At 34.8% G+C, this 17491-nt stretch overlaps 3 protein-coding genes across 3 annotated transcripts; 1 reads left to right on the top strand and 2 right to left on the bottom strand.

The window, feature by feature from the left end:
* The first annotated feature begins 6967 nt into the window (after positions 1-6967).
* On the top strand, positions 6968-9779 carry LOC140831173 (RING-H2 finger protein ATL20-like). Its single transcript, XM_073194974.1, has 2 exons — positions 6968-7757; positions 9097-9779. The coding sequence occupies exons 1-2, from the start codon at positions 7064-7066 to the stop codon at positions 9579-9581; spliced, it is 1179 nt and encodes a 392-aa protein (XP_073051075.1). The 5' UTR covers positions 6968-7063; the 3' UTR covers positions 9582-9779.
* Positions 9780-12472: 2693 nt separating this feature from the next.
* Positions 12473-13585, bottom strand: LOC140830278 (uncharacterized). The gene is made up of 2 exons (XM_073193561.1): positions 12855-13585; positions 12473-12803 (listed from the first exon to the last, which is right to left on the bottom strand). The coding sequence occupies exons 1-2, from the start codon at positions 13583-13585 to the stop codon at positions 12473-12475; spliced, it is 1062 nt and encodes a 353-aa protein (XP_073049662.1).
* An 85-nt stretch (positions 13586-13670) lies between these two features.
* Positions 13671-14492, bottom strand: LOC140830277 (uncharacterized). The gene has a single exon (XM_073193560.1). The coding sequence runs from the start codon at positions 14490-14492 to the stop codon at positions 13671-13673; it is 822 nt and encodes a 273-aa protein (XP_073049661.1).
* Positions 14493-17491: the final 2999 nt, after the last annotated feature.

The following is a 17491-nucleotide window of genomic DNA, read 5'->3' as shown; positions in this document are numbered from 1 at the left end:
TTAATTATTTTTTATATTTATTATTAAAAAATATTACTTATTATATACTAACTTTTATTTTTATTTATATATATATGTGTTATTATTTACATTTTGAATTTTGTTAAAAATATTATTTTAGTAGTATTAGAACTTAATTTGATTCATTTATTTGTATAAAAAAATATAGATATAATTGTATTTCATGATATATATGTTGTTTGATTTTAAACTTTGATAAAAAAAAATTATTTATATACATATTTAAGATTTTTAAAAATTTAAAAAAATTATTTACTGTATCAGATTATTATTTTATATTATATAATGATTTTTCGATCCGACCGATTGAACTATTTTCATAAGATAAATTTGTTCGATCACATGTTATGTTGTGAAAACATTGGTTGTGACCACTACATAGATAAAAGAACAAATAAATTAAGAATACAAAAATGACATAAATTAAATGAAATGTCTCAGATTCGATGATTATTCTCGTTGTACCAACACAGGTCATTTCCCACATTCTTATGTATTCACTTACATGCATCATAATAACCTTCTTAGGGGGGGTCACCAATATCATAATTTTTCAAGTCAGATTTATTTAACTTTGGAGTTCTTGTGTTATAACCTCTAGAAAAATATATGCACATTGTTGACATGAATAGTTCTATCATCATTAATCCCAAGACCTGTCCCAAACCCGCTTGACCGGGCCTGACAAGGAAGGTTTGATGCAAGCCTGGGTCCAATGTCATCTTTAATGCCCATTAGCTTCCCGTGGTTCGTCCCTGACTATATTGTACTAAGAGATGGTAGACTCTAATATCACTTGAAACATCTCAGATTCGATGACTATCTCTACGTACCAACACGGGTCGTTTCTAGCGTGTATATGTAACCACTCACAGCAACTTGAAAAACTTCTTAGGAGGTGTCATCCCATAATTTCTCCAAGTCAAAGAACTTCTGAATTTTTATGTAGTGAACTCCCGAAAAGAAGATAAACATTGTTGATATGAGTAGTACATATCAAATCTTTTATACATCTCAGCTTGTTGTGTGATCGGTTCATTCATGATCCTCATCACTATGTCATAGATAGAGTTTTCATCTTTCATGTATTAAACACAAATATTGTAGGCCATGTATGATACCGATAATTTCGACTTCAGGTGCCACTTTCAAAGTATATATTACACGCTTTTTTATATATAAATAAACTAATATTTATTTTATTATTTTCTGGTGTGTTATCAATTTTGATCTCATAGTACCGATTTCGACACTTCAAATTAAACCAATCCCCTCGTTCATTTCCATTTGCTAGGACTGGTGGATTAAGAGAAAAAAAAAAGAAGAATTTCAAATTTATTTTCAATTTTTTGTGAAACGTCCACTACTCGTTTTATTTAAAAATTACTATTTTTTTCTTTACTCATTACTCTCGGCCGAATTATATATATACATACATATATATATATATGTAAAATATCTATATATATATATATATAAAATATCTATATATATATATATATTTATATATATATACACACACACACTTTAAAATATCTTGCACCATTTTAAAAATAAAACAACCACATATATTTGAAAACCAAAGGAAATTGTTTAAAACTCATCAATCGTTTTCAAATTCTAACTTAACAATATTGCTAAAACTAAACCACTCAAAGCATAATAAAAGTCAACATATTAAAATCCTGAATCATATACATAAGTGCAGAAGAGCAAACGCTGGTCATCAAGTTATGTGCACCTTCAGTCCAGTCAGATCAACCATCAAGAACTCTACTAGTATCAACATCATACTCACCTGCATCGATCACAAATAGTGAGTTTAAAGACTCAACACACTATATTCTTGATAGCAAATAATACGTATACAGATCACATGCAACATTGAAAATACTTTTACATAAAATAATATTTTTCATAATAATGCATACTTAAACATATTCATATCATCATAAACATATTCACATTCATCATAAACATTTTTCATATCATTATATACGTATTCGTATTCCTTTTTCGTTAGATCCAGATCGTTACTTGTGACATTCGTATTGGGGGCGATTGATCCATCTACATGTAACCACGGTACTAGACTGCGGGGACAACAACGACACTCTCACCCATCAACCGAGCTTTGGCCTTACGTATTAACATATCATCATATTCGTACAATTACTTCACATCCTTCACTATTTCAAATTCTCATCACTTTACAAAATCCATGCATATAAATATCATTTTTCTTTTAAACAAAGCGTGCAACATATCTTTTAATGTTATCGTTCTGTCATAAAATTCATAAACATTTAAAATAATCATATTAAAATATAAAACAACATTCAGAGTACTGCCATGATGTTTACTATTTTATAAGTACAAAATTATCGTTTTATCCCTAGACGTAAAATTTCACGATTTGACTTTTTTTTATTTTCGTTGACTCTAGACTATCCAAATAATTATTTAAGCTTATATAAATTTTATCATATTTTTCTATAGCTTAAATCGATGACTTTTTATTTGTACTTTAATTATTAATTGACGGGACGTTTAATTCTCAAATTGATTCAAATTTTAATATAAAATTCTCAATTTTTAAACATAAATTTCTAATTACTTAATCTATCCTTGTGACCCATGGATGGGTTCAAGCCTTAAGCATTAAAACCACATTCCATGACATTCGAACCATCATCAAGCATAAGAGAAGAAATAGAATTACATTTAGCATTCCTTCTAGCAAGATCATGAAAAAAAACCAAGTACAACGATCCTCGTTCAAAAATTCAATTGCCACTTAGCTTTTTGGGGAAAGAAAGCATTCCCGACATTCGAAAGTGACCAAACAGATTGTCTCAAGTTGGCAAGATAACTGCTAGGATAAACCGAGTCGGCTAATGTTTGATTAAAGCAACCCATTTGGCCGATTCTAACAAAGGCTTGCTGCCGTGGCTAGAACAGAGAAGTGCGAGAAACGAGCCTCTTTCAATTTCTCAAGTTCATGCTTCAATAATTTAAGTTTCGAACAAAGGATGAATCGGTGCATACCTAGCTAGCTCTAACAATGGTGGATCATACACTAGAGACCGTGGAAAGAAAGTGATCGTGCTGTGTCCACATGTTGAAGAACTTAAATGGCCAAGGGCCTGATCTAACTTGGAGCTCGCTCAAGAATTAGACGAGTATAGAAACAACCAATAGAGTTCAAGTCCGTAAAGAGGCCTGCGAGTAGAGTATTAAAGTCTGCCAGCACAATTATTGTTCTCTCCACTTCTTTCGTACTGACCATCAATGATCATCAAGTCTTTTTCACTCTTTATTTATTTAATAATAGGCAAACTTTTAATAACTCTTCACATCTCTTCTCAACTTTATCTTTAATCCATATCCCTTCAATTCTTTGTTTTAACTCCCGATATTTTAAAATTTCCAATCATACCCTTATCCTTTTATTTTAGTAATTGATTTTCTTTTTTAAATTAATGTCCATCATGCTTCCGTAAAATAAATTAAATCTTATACTTTTTTGACCGGAGTGCCACCGGATTTTATCCACCGTATTTTACGAATTGATCCTCACAGTCCAACCACACGATCGCAACCGATGGTTACCGACGCAGATTCCTTCAGCAGCACTTGGCACAACTCTAATTCGTTTCATACCTTAGAGTGTACAGTAAAAGATAAAATTTTGAAAATAATACATGAGAGGGGCTAAGAGCAAAGATCTCTTTATTTAAACAAAAAACATTTATTAATACATAGTAACATCATGTAGAGGAGGAGAAACTTGTTTAGCTACTAATAGTAGCTGAACTCACTACACACATATACTTGAAAGAAAATTATTACAAATGTTTTGAAGAAAAATGAAGAGGTTGATCGTTGCCTTCATCTTCCTTCTGCTTCTTTATTTATAGAAGGCTTCTTCGGATTTGAAACTCGGACTTCAAATCTTAATAAGCCTTTACAGCTTGCCTATGGACCATGTAGTGGTTGAGTGGTCCTTTCCTGCACTGTCTTTTTCTAGATTATTAATCTAGACATCAACTTTTCTCATTCTTTTATTTCACCGCACTGTCAGTAGGAATGCGTTTGAAATAGATCAGCTGTAATTTCGCTCTGATACCATTTGTGTACAGTGCCTCAACTCAGAGCTCCGGCTTTTGGATAAGGAGATGAGGGATCATGTGATCAATCACGAGGTGACACCCACAAAGATACCTATCAGTTTACTAACCTCAAACTCTGTAGAAGAGCCTAGGTTATCCCCTACGGAGAGTCGTGCTTCGTGTCAGATCACACGATAGAGGCTCGGGGCTTTTTATAAGCTCTGATACAATTTTCGAAAGCACGAGGATCAATTAAACTTCAAATAGGAAAATGGTATTTTTGTCCATTTTAAGGTATTAGGGAGTTTAAAGAAAGGTTTTGAGGTGTATGAAGTTTAGGTAAAGTTGAATTTGGATTTGGGAATTTATGAGCAATTTACCTTCTACTTATATATCGAAGCAACTTTTTAACATTTTTGACCGCACAGTTTTGTTTTGCAACCAAAAACTATTTTATTTTTATATTAAAAATACAATAAATGTATATTTAACAAATATTTTCGATTTAATCGCATCAAAAGCCTGACTAAACACTATCACACCTTCCAAATGATCATATTTTGTGACCACTGACGTACTCTTGTGGCTCCTGAATAAACTCATCATGGTTTAAATATTTTTCGTTTTATAAGAAGTTATAGTTTTTGTTAATCGTGTAATTTTAATCTTTTAAATTGAATAATAGCCCGAACATCACAGTTCGATTGTTCTCTCAACATGATGAATTATTACATTCTAACAATTATTATCTCGATATACTCTTTGCAATCCATGAGAATCGAACACATAACTTTGTACATGATACAAATTGTTGAATCAAACAGTGTAATTTTACCAAAAGTTATAACTGATAACCGTATAACAACATGAATATTACATTTTGATTATTCTTATAACAAAGACAATTATCACATCTAAACAAATTACTTGATATGTGTTTGACTCGAAAATTGCGGGACGTGCCAGGCACTTGTTCGTGCCAAATGTGAATGATCTGACTTCGTTTACCAAGCGTTGTAGGTCTCGATTCGGTCGTAAGTTCTAACTCCTTCGAAAAGACTCAAAAACACAAAAACAAAATGAGAAGTATGACAAAATTACAGAAAGAATCCATTAACAACTTTAAATATAATATGTTGCTATGAACTTGATCGACATTCTACAATAAGTTTGAAGGAATGAGAAAATAAACTGCTTGGAAATTGAAAATTAGCGAACAATTAATAATAGAATTCTGCATAGATTTGCTATAGATTTTTGTTGGATGTCTTTGTTGATGTTGTTTTCTGATTCCTCCTTATGCTTTTGTCACATTTTGCACGTCAGTTTGGGCTCCTTTCCACGACCACTCCACGATCTTCCATCTTGGGTAATTGCTGTAATTGGCCGCAATTTTCTTTTACTGGGCTTTCTCTGTTTGGCTTTGCTTATGAGCTTCCGAAATATTTTTAAGCACAACAGTATGTAATAAGGATTCTAAGCAAACATGATATAAAATTGTTATTTTTATTTCTTGTGACTATTAAAATTGAAATAAAGCTAAATGTGTTAAGAAAATTTTATTGTGATATCTTTGTCCCACATCGAAAAAATCAAATATTTAAAATGAGTTTATAATGGCTTACAATGGACTTCTATAGCAACTTGGGTTAATCATTTTCGTAAAGCGATGACGAATACGAAGTAATTGCTATAGGGGCCCATTGTGCAGTCACGCAGGTGCGGGCCCGAGCTCAGGGTGTGACATTATGATCTAATTTTTTTATCCTAATAAAATCATAATCAATAATATTTATGTAAATCAAAATAAATTGTGTAATTGTCCATAAATCACACCTCCGATTACTTAGCTTATCATCCCCATGATAACAAAAAATTATAATAACTCATAAAATATATGACTAATTAATGAAAAATGCTAATGTTAGACACACTTAATTAATTCGTCGAAGTTATATTAAAGATAACAGAAAGAAGTCGCTTCTTGTGAATGAAAGTAACTCAAGAGACAATGAAACATAATTCACATCGCAAAATCCATCGCACACATAAATGTTATATTTTGCATACAATTTGTAATAAATTCTGAACTTAAAAATGTACTTATTAAATTTTATTCTGATACACATATATAACATGTAAACAGAGACGGATTCAAGAGGGGCTGAGTGGGTGTGACAGCCCCTCCATTTTTTAATTTCATTGAGTAGAGGTCTAAAATTAATTATATTTTTTCACATTTCTTTAATATTTGTTTTTGCTCCCTTAATTTTTATTTTTTAAAAAGTTTTGCTTCTTCGATCTCTATTTCTGAGTTTGTCCTTATACGTAAAGATTATGTCTTTTATCTGACGTTCTCACGAATCTTTATATGAGACGGGTCAGTCTTACCGATATTCATAATAAAAAGTAATACATTTAGCATAAAAAATAATATTTTTTCATGGATGACCCAAATAAGAGATTCGTCTAATAAAATACGACCTGTGAGATCGTCTCACACAAATTTTTGTCATATATAAAAAAAGAATGTTCGATAATAAGTAATAACCATTTTTGGTTCTTCAAGACCTAAACTTTTATTTTTTAAAAATGTCACATTCAAATCCAAAAAAAAAAATTGTTTTAAAAAATACATGAAAAAAATAAACTTTCACTATTCAAGAATAAAATAATAATAAAAATTATAAATATTTAAAATATATATATGTATATATATATATATATCTATATATGTATATATATATATATATATACATATATATATATATATATATATACATATATATATATATATATATATATATATATATATATATGCTTCCGATCCGACGCACTGGTATACTTGCATTATTCAACGTCATTATGTTGGTATAATAAGACCACAGCCCAAACATTCAACTTTTACATTTTTAAAAAGGGGAAAATTGATGGAAATTATAATCCAATTTCTCTTATTCTCATCCTCCATCTTAATTTTCTTCTCCATTTCGACTCAATCTGCCAATTCATGCAAACCGGAATCATGCGGCGGCACTCTCGGACCCGAAGTACGGTTTCCTTTCCGTATATCGACCCGGAAACCCGTCCGGTGCGGGTACCCGGGTTTCGAACTTTCCTGCAACAGCCAAAAAGAAACGATACTCAAACTCCCAGTATCCGGCGAATTCAGAGTGAACTCCATAGACTACAGTTCCCAAATCCTCTCCATGAGCTATACGGGTTCGTGCCTCCCAAGTGGGATCCTGAATTTCAACATATCGGGTTCGCCTTTCCGTGGAGCTCATGTAAGAAACTATGCTTTTCTGAACTGCTCTAGTTGGGAGGAGATCATGGCGTACGCGTCAGCGTTTGGTTACAGGCCGATTCCTTGCCTTAGCGGGAGTAACTTCACAGTCCTTGCGACAAACTTACTTTCCCAAGAAGATGTGCCGCCGATATGTAGGCGGATCGCGAACGTTTTGGTTCCAGCTAACTTGGCAAGTGCAATGGATTCGCTGGAGGAAATTGATCTTCACTGGAGTGATCCAGCGTGCTCCTACTGTGAGAAACAGGGTCGGGTTTGCGGGTTCAAGGATGATTCGAGTCTTGAAATCGGTTGTCACGAGCGAGCTAGAAGTTCTGGTGAGTGCAACTACTTTATTATTTATCCAATTTTTGCTTGCAATTATGTTAATTTTAAGGAAAAAATTGGTGTGAGATAATCTCATCGGTCGTATTTTGTGACGGATCTCTTGTTTGAGTCATCCATGAAAAAGTATTATTTTTTATTGTGAATATCGTAGGGTTGATCTGTCTCACAGATAAAGATTCATGAGATCGTCTCATAATATACATATTCCAAATTTAATAATGTGTTCGTTAGATTAATCTGCTAAGTGATAAATTATTTATTTTCTGGATTTAAATGGTTAGTAATTTGAATTTTTTGTTCACATTGGTTAATTAGGGCTAATTGCATAATATCCGGATGATTATTTTTTTAATAAAACCATATTTACAATTATTATTATTTTAAATCTCTTATTTTTAAAAATCAGATATCATAGTTAATAAAGATGTATTATTATTATTATTATTTTGTTTTGGAAATGAGATGTATTATTTTTATACATAGGTACGAAATGCGTTTTGATTTTAAAAATTAGAGAATAATATATTAATATGTTTTAAATATTTTATTTCTTATAGACTTTACATTAAAAAAAATTAATGCAATTAGACTATTGTTAATAGAAGTAATAATATGGTAAAGATTGGAGGTTGCATAGTATAAGTACGATATAAGATTATTAACAGAAAATTACAAGTAATTTTCAATGGGGACCAAATATATATAAACATGATCAAATTTTATACCAATACAAAAAAAAATTCAAAAATTTCAATTTTTTTTAAGAATATCAACAAGAGCAATTTCACATTTAATTCTAGAAGAGATTAAGTCTATGTCACACCGAAGCGGACATAGTTTATCATAGTCGTTCGCTGCTTACCCCTCAAAATGGGTGCCACGTAAAATTTACCTGAAATTTATGTAATAATCAGAAAATACTTAAATAATTCACATTATATGATGAACCTTCTTTCAAAATTGTAAAAAATAATAAATAATGCACTTGCAAATATGTCGGCGTTTACTTGTTGAAAAAAATTGTGGACGAAATGAGTGTAAATAATATCAATTTTGAAAAGGTCTCTGGATTTTATGTGAAATATTAATGCGACATCTAAGTCGCTGCCGACTTGTTTAATTTCAAATGAAGTGGGAACCATGGGAATTTATCTTTCGTTATCACAGTGTGACCCACTGCGACTTTAGCCCTTTGATTCCCATGTCTCGTTCGTCCATGTCTCCGGAATCTCTGTCCACTTTTCATTACGTGACAAACTAACATTCAAACAATATATGGGAAAGGTGATCGAAGTTTTCTTGGTAAACTCTAACGACAAAATACGGCAGGTATTTCAAGAAGAGCGAAATACGGTCTTATAATCGGAGTTGGAATACCGGGACTAGTGTGCATTGTCGGGCTTGTATGTCACACTTGTGGCCTCGTTAAGTTATTATGCCTCAGGCGAAGTCTAAATTCCGAGCTCCCTACGGTTACGGTTCCTGATGGACGACTCGTCACCAACGGCCTGGACAAGCCCACCATCGAGTCATACCCAAAGGCCGTGCTAGGTGAAAGCCGTCAGCTCCCCGAGCCAAGTGATGGGACTTGCCCTATTTGTCTTTCGGAGTACCAACCCAAAGATACAGTAAGGAGCATCCCGGAGTGCAACCATTATTTTCACGTGGATTGCATTGATGAGTGGCTGAAGCTTAATGGGAGTTGCCCATTGTGTAGGAATTCGCCCGATGGGTCGACGGCCACGCCGTGCTCCTCACTGTCATCTTTGACTTTGATTACCATCTCGTCAACACAATCATCGGGCAATCTTTAATCGCGTTCCTTAATTTTCTGCGACATAATTTGTACATCAGTATATTTGTGTGCGGCAGAGATGGTATGAAATTCAAGCTAGATATTCTCGTAAATCTGAAAGATAAACAATTTTTACTCTATACATTGTGAGTTGCTTAAATTTAATTTTTCGTTGCTCTGTACGATAATTCATATCTCCCGACTAGAAGAGATATTGTATCAATTTTGGACGAATTTTAAATTTTAGAACTCTAACATATAAAATCAACTATTTGCATGTGAGGTGATATATTTGAAATTCGTGGACTTCTATATTGTTTTTTTTTTTGGAAGGTCAATGCTTGTACTTTATTGAAACTCTAAAATGTCATTTGTTACAAGACGAATCAACCAAATAGGAAAATCTCCAATCTCCCACACAAAATGAGAGGAGGAAGAAATAGCAAAAGAAGCGATCGATTGTGCAACTACATTCGCCGATCGTCGAATATGGCCAAGTGAAGTATTACTCAAGGAGTCCAGGAGAATTCTGATATCTGTAGCAATTGACCCTACGTAACTGAGATTCTCTTCCAACCTTGTGACTGCTTGCACGGCTAGTAGAGAATCTGAGGTGACTTGATGAAGCGATATGTTTCGCATTTGAGAGATCTTTAAGCCGCTTTCAATAGCCATAAGTTCAGCATATGTGATAGATTGAGGGTTGTTAATTTTATTTCCAAACGCAAGAACTGGTTGCCCCTCATGGTTTCTGACCACCCCTCCAATTGCATAACAATTTGATTCTTCATTATAGGCTGCATCAACATCCAATCTAAGTTTGTCTTTTGGTGGAGCAACCCATTTCCCAGGTGAAGTACACTGGCGAGTTCCCAAAAGAGGAGAGAGAGCTAGTCTCGAATGTTAAAAATCATGTAATAGAATCTCACTCCAATCAGTACTAATACCGCCATAACATTCTTTTTTCTTGTGAATTAAACTCAGACATTCCGTCCAGGTTGCCCAAGCTCGCATTGCAAACACTTCAAATTCTATTTTACTAATCTTCTCTTTCATCCACAGAAAAATATCAAACAAATTCAAATGCCTAACTTGTTTCAGGAACGACCAAAAGTAAGTCCTTTTCCAGCAAGATTTTATTATAGGACACGCGATTAAGGCATGGCTTGTCGAATCACACACGGATTGGCACAACGGGCACATACCAGAGACTGGGACATGGTGAGTTAATAAATTTGTTCGGTAGGTATTATGTCAAGCACTGCTCTCCAACAAAATATCCGGACTTTTGGAGGGACTGAGAGAGCCCAAAGGTATTGCCACCAACTTTTCAAGCGAGAACTCGAGGTAGAAACCGGAGAGTCATAAAAGCCCATAGCTTTCTTGTACCTATCTCTAACCGAGTATTTTCCTTTCGGATCAAAGATCCAATACCTGTAGTCATCATGATGTGTCGAAGAGATAGGAATGGCTAGGATCTTTGCAACCAGGTAGTCTAGGAAGTGCTGGCGAACCACCAATTCATTCCATTTTCGATTCTCAATAAGATCTTTAACCAACATATTATTATTTTGCATCTATGTAGGAATAGCACAACCCCAAGAGCTCGGTATCCATCTATCTCTACTCAATGCAATTCTGGATCAATCTCTCACATGCCAACAAACTCCCTGCTCTAGTAAGGGTCTGCTCCACAGTATGGAGCGCCAGAGGTACGAAGGGTTATTACCAAGGCCAGCAGCCATGGTATCTTGGTGCTTGAAATAACGTGCTTTAAGAACACGAGCTACCAGAGAGTCTGGATCCACAATGATACGACATATCTGCTTAGCCAAAAAGCCTTATTAAAGGTTTCCAGATGGCGGAAACCCAATCCTCCCATGCATTTAGGCAGACAAAGAGCTTTCCAAGTTTTCCAATGCATCCGATTCTTCCTCGCATCAACACCCCACCAGAAATTTGAGCATTCACGCTCAATCTCTGCACAAACCGATTTAGGGATACGAAAACAAGATATAGCATATGTAGGGATAGCTTGTACCACCGATTTTATCAGAGTCTCTTTTCCACCTGCTGAGAATACTTTGTTGCCCCAACCTTGTATTCTCTGTACAACTCTTTCCACTAAATATCTAAATTGTAGCTTCTTGTTTTTGGTGGAGAACACTGGGAGTCCCAGATAGATATCATGACCTTGCATCATTGAAATAGCCAGGCGTGCTTTAATGTTCTCTGCTAGTTGAGCGTCTGTGTTCGGGCTAAAAGACAGTGAGGACTTCTCAAAGTTAATAAGCTGCCCCGAGGCCCTTTCATAGGATAATAGACAATTTCTTATAGCCTCGCAATATGCCATTGTTGCTCTGAAGAAAAGGAGGCTATCATCTGCGAAGAATAGGTGAGTAATAGCGGGGCAAGAAGATGCAATACAAACTCCAGTTAATAAGCGACGATCTTCCAGAGATAAAAGAGCACAAGAGAGTCCATGTGCACATAAAAAAAATATATAGGGAGAAAGAGGATCTCCCTGTCTTAAGCCTCTGCTCGGAATGACATTACCAATTATATCATCATTTAAAGAGAAAGAATATCTGACAGTACGAACACACCTCATGATCTTTTCCACCCATATTGGTGAAAAGCCCAGTCTTAGCATCATACCTTCAAGAAAGCTCCACTCCACTCTATCATAGGCTTTACTCATATCGAGTTTTAATGCTCCATATCCCTTATGGCCTTGCTTCCGGCTTCGGATCCAATGTAAAGCTTCGAACCCCAGGATAATATGATCAGATATAAGTCGACCCGGGATGAAGGCACTTTGGAACTCATTCACTGTTCTATTTAAGATAGGACTCAACCTGCTAGTCAAACAACGAGCGACTATTTTGTAGGAGACGTTGCAGAGACTGATTAGGCGAAATCCTTCATAGTCATAGGATGCTGGATTTTCGGCACTAGTGTAACAATTGTGTCATTCCAGTCATCAATAGTCTCTCCCTGATTAAGTATTTTCAATATGGCCACTGTTACCTCATCTCCTATCACATCCCAGAGTTTTTGATAGAAAAAAACTGACATAACATCTGGACCTGGGGCTTTTTCTGGATGCATGTCAAACAAAGCCTTCCTTACTTCAGCAGTAGAGAAAAGGGCACAAAGAACATCGTTAACTTGCTCATCAATTGTTTCAGGTACACAACTCAGAATAGTATTCTTTTCATTCTCAGTAGGATTGTTAGAACTAAAAAGATTTGTGAACTAGTGCTCAGCCATGCCCCTCTTGTCTGAACACCAATCCCCGTGAGCCGAAACAAGCCCACTAATAAAATTATTGGTTCTCCTAGCCGACACACAAGCATGGAAATATTTGGAATTCCTATCCCCATGCGCAAGCCAATTAACCCTACTGCGTTGTTTCCAGTACACTTCGTTCTTAGTTGCCAAATCCTCCACTTCACGCTCAAGAGCCCGTATTCTGCTGGTTGATTCATGCCAATGCTCGTGGGTTCTCAAAGTAGCCAATTGTTTACGTTTGGATATGAGTTGCTGAGGGATTTTACCGAAGCGATTACCAGCCCATGCTTTCAAAGTTTCTTTACATCTCTTGAGACGGTTAGGTAATGTAATGTCACAGTTATTTTTATCCCATCCCATGTACACCACATCTCCAAAGTCTGGTTCAGTAGCCCAGTGTTGTTCCAGTCGAAACATAGAGCTAGATCGCACAGGAAGTTGTTGGTTTCTGCCAAACTCAATAATGATAGGTCTGTGATCCGAGTGATAGAAGTCTAGAGACTGCACGTGATGTAGGATATAGCATTCTCCATTCAAATGTAGCCACATATCGATCAAGTCTCTCAAAGATAAGATTATTAGAAGACCGCCGATTAACCCATGTAAAGAATTCTCCCTCGCCATGAAGATCCTGTAAAGAGCATGCATCAAAAGTTTTGCGAAACGCTCGAGTTTGAGAAAGCGGACGAGGGTTTCCTCCCAACTTTTCCATGTCAAAGCAGATCGCATTGAAGTATAGGTTTGGTAATATTTTCAATATTGGTATAGGTTCTTCTGCAACCGAAGTAGCATTACTCGCACTGTTTTCACCTTGTTACATCGATCCATTACTCGGTGCCTCATAGCCTGGAGTCGGGGATTTCCCCGGGGATGTTCTCTGTGTCTTTGTCACTCCTTTATGAGATGTTGCTATGAGCCATCCACCATACGCTAGCTTTCCCTCATTAGCTTGTTTCGAGGCACAATCACGAAACGAATGTCCAATACATACGCAGTTATAACAGAAATCTGGTAATTTATCATACGTCAATACTACTATGACATCGTCCTCATCCTGATTAACCGAGACGCTAATCGATTTCTTCAACGGTTTATTCACATCAATACAGACTCGCATACGTGCAGCACGTCCCATAGCATAACCATATTCATTAGTATCAATCTCTTCCACCTCACCAATGAGACTACCCACTTTTCTCAATACATCTCGATGCATACAGATCAAGGGTAAATTGTAGCACTGTACACAGAAAGAGATTTTATTGAAGCTCATATCGCGGGGGTTCTGCGCTCCACGAGGCTCTTCAAATATAATCAGATCACGGAAAAAATTCCACGGTCCACCATGCAGCGCTCTTCGATGATCGGATATTGAGGAAAAATCAAATACGAGTATATTATCGCCCAAGGCCCCGATTTCGACATGTTTGATGGTCTGGAGGATTCTAGGCATCTGTTGTTTAAAAGCTGCAGAATTGATCATCTTCGGTGATAGGACTTTAGCCACCAAACAACTTTCGAGACGTTGTTTCCCCGCTTTTAGATCTGCAACATCTAGGGTTAGAGTTTCCCCTAGAACATGAAGATTAGAGATCTTGAGTTTTGTCACCAATCTGGCCACTTCATCCGGATCCATAGTGTTTGATGTAATTAAACGATCACTCCACCCAGATCACGAAGATTTGAAAAAATGTGGAACACTAATGGATATAGGGAGGAACCTACAAGCGGTAAGAGTCTATAGTCAAATAACATTTTAGTAGAGTAAGAAAACCGGTAATTTATTCAAACCTGGATTTCTATATTGTTAACAATGAAACAAAATATATAATCTTAAATCCATACATGACATTTTTGTTGGCTTAATCTATAAAAAAATTAAAAAAAATATTGTTTTGAGCTATTGAATATAAAAAGATAATTGAAGAAGATATTTGTTTGATATGCGATTTGCTTGAAGATATGATGAAGATGTTTCAATATATTATCTTAGAGGCAAAAACTTATGTGAGACGATCTCACGGGTAATCCATGAAAAAATATGATGAAGATGTTTTAAACAGATTTCTTATTTGAGTCATCTATGAAAAATTATTATTTTTTATGCTAAAAATATTATTTTTTATTGTGAATATTGATAGGATTGACCCGTATCACAAATAAAAATTCGTGAGACCGTATCACAAGAGACCTACTCTATCTTAAATATATGAAAAAATATGATTTTGGAAAGAATTATTCTATTTTGAAATATAAAGTGCAAGGGGTTATTCGAGCGTAGCCACATGTGGTTGAGGGAGGCCAATGAGCTTCTATTGTCAAATCTTTCAGAGTTGATTTGTTGGTTGTTGCTTTTATGCACTACATTCATTTGGACATTTTTCGGCAGAAGAATATGAGTTATCGGGAGATGACGATATTTATTGCATAGAGTTTATAGATGTTGTGAAAGCATCAGTTGGTCGCATGACTTGAAATAATAAGAAAACATGTATAGTTCGTTGTGTGACACGACATCTGATGCAATAAGGTTTTGACATTATTACTATATTTATTCTGGTTTGAGAGCTTAGTTTGCTTGTGGTACCAAACACATTTAAGCCTCGTGACTCATTTCTTGATAGAGGAATGTGACATTATCCAGAGATGTGACATTATCCAGAGAGAACAATCTATAATATGGAATGGAGTTTGATTGGACCGAAGTTGAAAACGAGTGTTGCTCGTCAAAGTGAAGTCTACTGAACATTTTTATCATAAATGAGTCATAAGAAAATAACGAGTCTTTTAATTTTTTAAGTCCTTGTATGAGTGTAACATTTGAGATTTAGTGAATTTATTTCACGTCTTAGCATATGGATGACAATGGGATGGGGCAGGGCGGGGCGAAGATGTCTTCCACATCCTAGCCTCGATCTACGCTTTTTTCTAATCGGATATTTCTCATTAATCCTTGTTGGGATTAAGTCTCATCGGGATCCATATCTGCTTCTATCTAATTAGTCTGAACATTTTCATATGTACTTTTCAGACATTGAATATTTATCCTCATCTTCGCTTCAAATAATCTAGAAATGATAATGAGGTGATTCAAATTTGTTATCGTCATCCCCAACCTGGCGTGGATTAAATCTTTTTTTTTTGTAATGTACATGGGCTGTCCCAATTAGGCTTAAGTCTCCTCACGGTTATCCCATTTTCCATTACTCATAGAACTTCTCCATCACAGGCACTGGAGCTTTTGCCTTCTCAGGATTAGAACCCAAGACCTCCTGGACTTCTATAGATCTTGGCAGCAATCTTGGTACCAGTTGATCTACTATTTTAGTTACCATATCTCTGGAATGTTGTTTTCAAACGGTTGAAGCAAGCCTGGTCACTATTTTAGTTTGTGTGAGATACCATATCTCTGGAATGTTACCAAATTTGTTACCAATCTCTGGAATGTTGTTTTCAAACGGTTGAAGCAAGCCTAATCACTATTTTAGTTTCTCAAAAACTAGTACTGATCTTTTGGAAATTAGGGAAAAAAATTCAACGTGAATGTTGTAGATCATGAAAATATAAATCTTCTATTAAAAAATTCGTCCACGTGTAGCAGTCGGAGCACCAATACCTCGTCTTATGAAAAATTTCACTTATTATTTCGATTTATGTGATTTTGAATTTTCAATAGCTTAAACTTTTGCATCTGATTTAGGTATGTTTGGTAAGTTTGGTAGCTTTAAGTCTTGTGCTTTAACTTAAATATAAATATATTTATTTTATTAAAATACATTAATATGATGTTTATAGTCTTGACATAAAAGACATTAAATAATATATGGATTTGTTAGGTTGCAGGATATTAATCAAGAGTGTGCTAGAAGTTTCAAATAGGCAATGGATAAGTCCTAGGTCGAATTGATTTTGTACAAAGAACTATATAAATCATAGTCTTCTAGTAATACATTCTTGAAGGATTACATAAGACTTATCCATCTCGAATATCATTAAAAACTATTTGTGTTTTTCATCATTTTACTATATTTTATGTATGTGTATTTCAAATATTAAAATATTGCTTGATAAAATGATTCAACAAAAACCATTTTTATTCATTCATATCTTTTAAATATTTTTAAAATATATAATCAGTTATAGAATGATTGTTTTGACTATCTTCTGTTTGGTTTGAAAAACAAACTTGATTTAAGTTCTCGGCGTTCAATATTTCAAGAACCGAGTTATTGTAGTTCAATGTTTATCCCAATCGAACCTAACAAATGGTACATTTTTAACCTGACAGAATCAAAAGACTAATTTTAAAAAAAGTAAAAAGTATTTTGGTGCAAGAACTATTAATTAATGGCAAAAACTTGTGTGAGACGGTCTCACGGGTCGTATTTTGTGAGACGGATCTTTATTTGGATAATCCATGAAAAGTATTACTTTTATGCTAAGAGTATTACTTTTATTGTGAATATGGGTAGGGTTGACCCGTCTCACAGATTGTGATCCGTGAGACGGTCTCATATGAGACCTACTCTTAATTAATTAACAAATTGTTACATTAACTATTATTAATGACTCAATAGGTACATGATCTAACTAAAAAATAGTGATTAGGCTTGATTCAATTTCATGGTCGTATTT

This window comes from Primulina eburnea, chromosome 4 (assembly GCF_022965805.1).
Source record: "Primulina eburnea isolate SZY01 chromosome 4, ASM2296580v1, whole genome shotgun sequence".
Lineage (NCBI taxonomy): Eukaryota > Viridiplantae > Streptophyta > Magnoliopsida > Lamiales > Gesneriaceae > Primulina > Primulina eburnea.
The sequence above is the reverse complement of the archived record's forward strand: the minus strand, read 5'-3'. Positions and strand labels throughout refer to the sequence as shown.

Excerpts from the sequence above, each read along its gene's own strand:
- LOC140831173 (XM_073194974.1), top strand. The coding sequence starts at position 7,064 with ATGGAAATTATAATCCAATTTCTCTTATTCTCATCCTCCATCTTAATT. Across the intron at positions 7,758-9,096 it reads CGAGCGAGCTAGAAGTTCTG|GTATTTCAAGAAGAGCGAAA; the intron begins GTGAGTGCAACT and ends AAAATACGGCAG.
- LOC140830278 (XM_073193561.1), bottom strand. The coding sequence starts at position 13,585 with ATGCGATCTGCTTTGACATGGAAAAGTTGGGAGGAAACCCTCGTCCGC. Across the intron at positions 12,804-12,854 it reads GTTTCGGCTCACGGGGATTG|TTCTAACAATCCTACTGAGA; the intron begins GTGTTCAGACAA and ends AAATCTTTTTAG.
- LOC140830277 (XM_073193560.1), bottom strand. The coding sequence starts at position 14,492 with ATGGATCCGGATGAAGTGGCCAGATTGGTGACAAAACTCAAGATCTCT.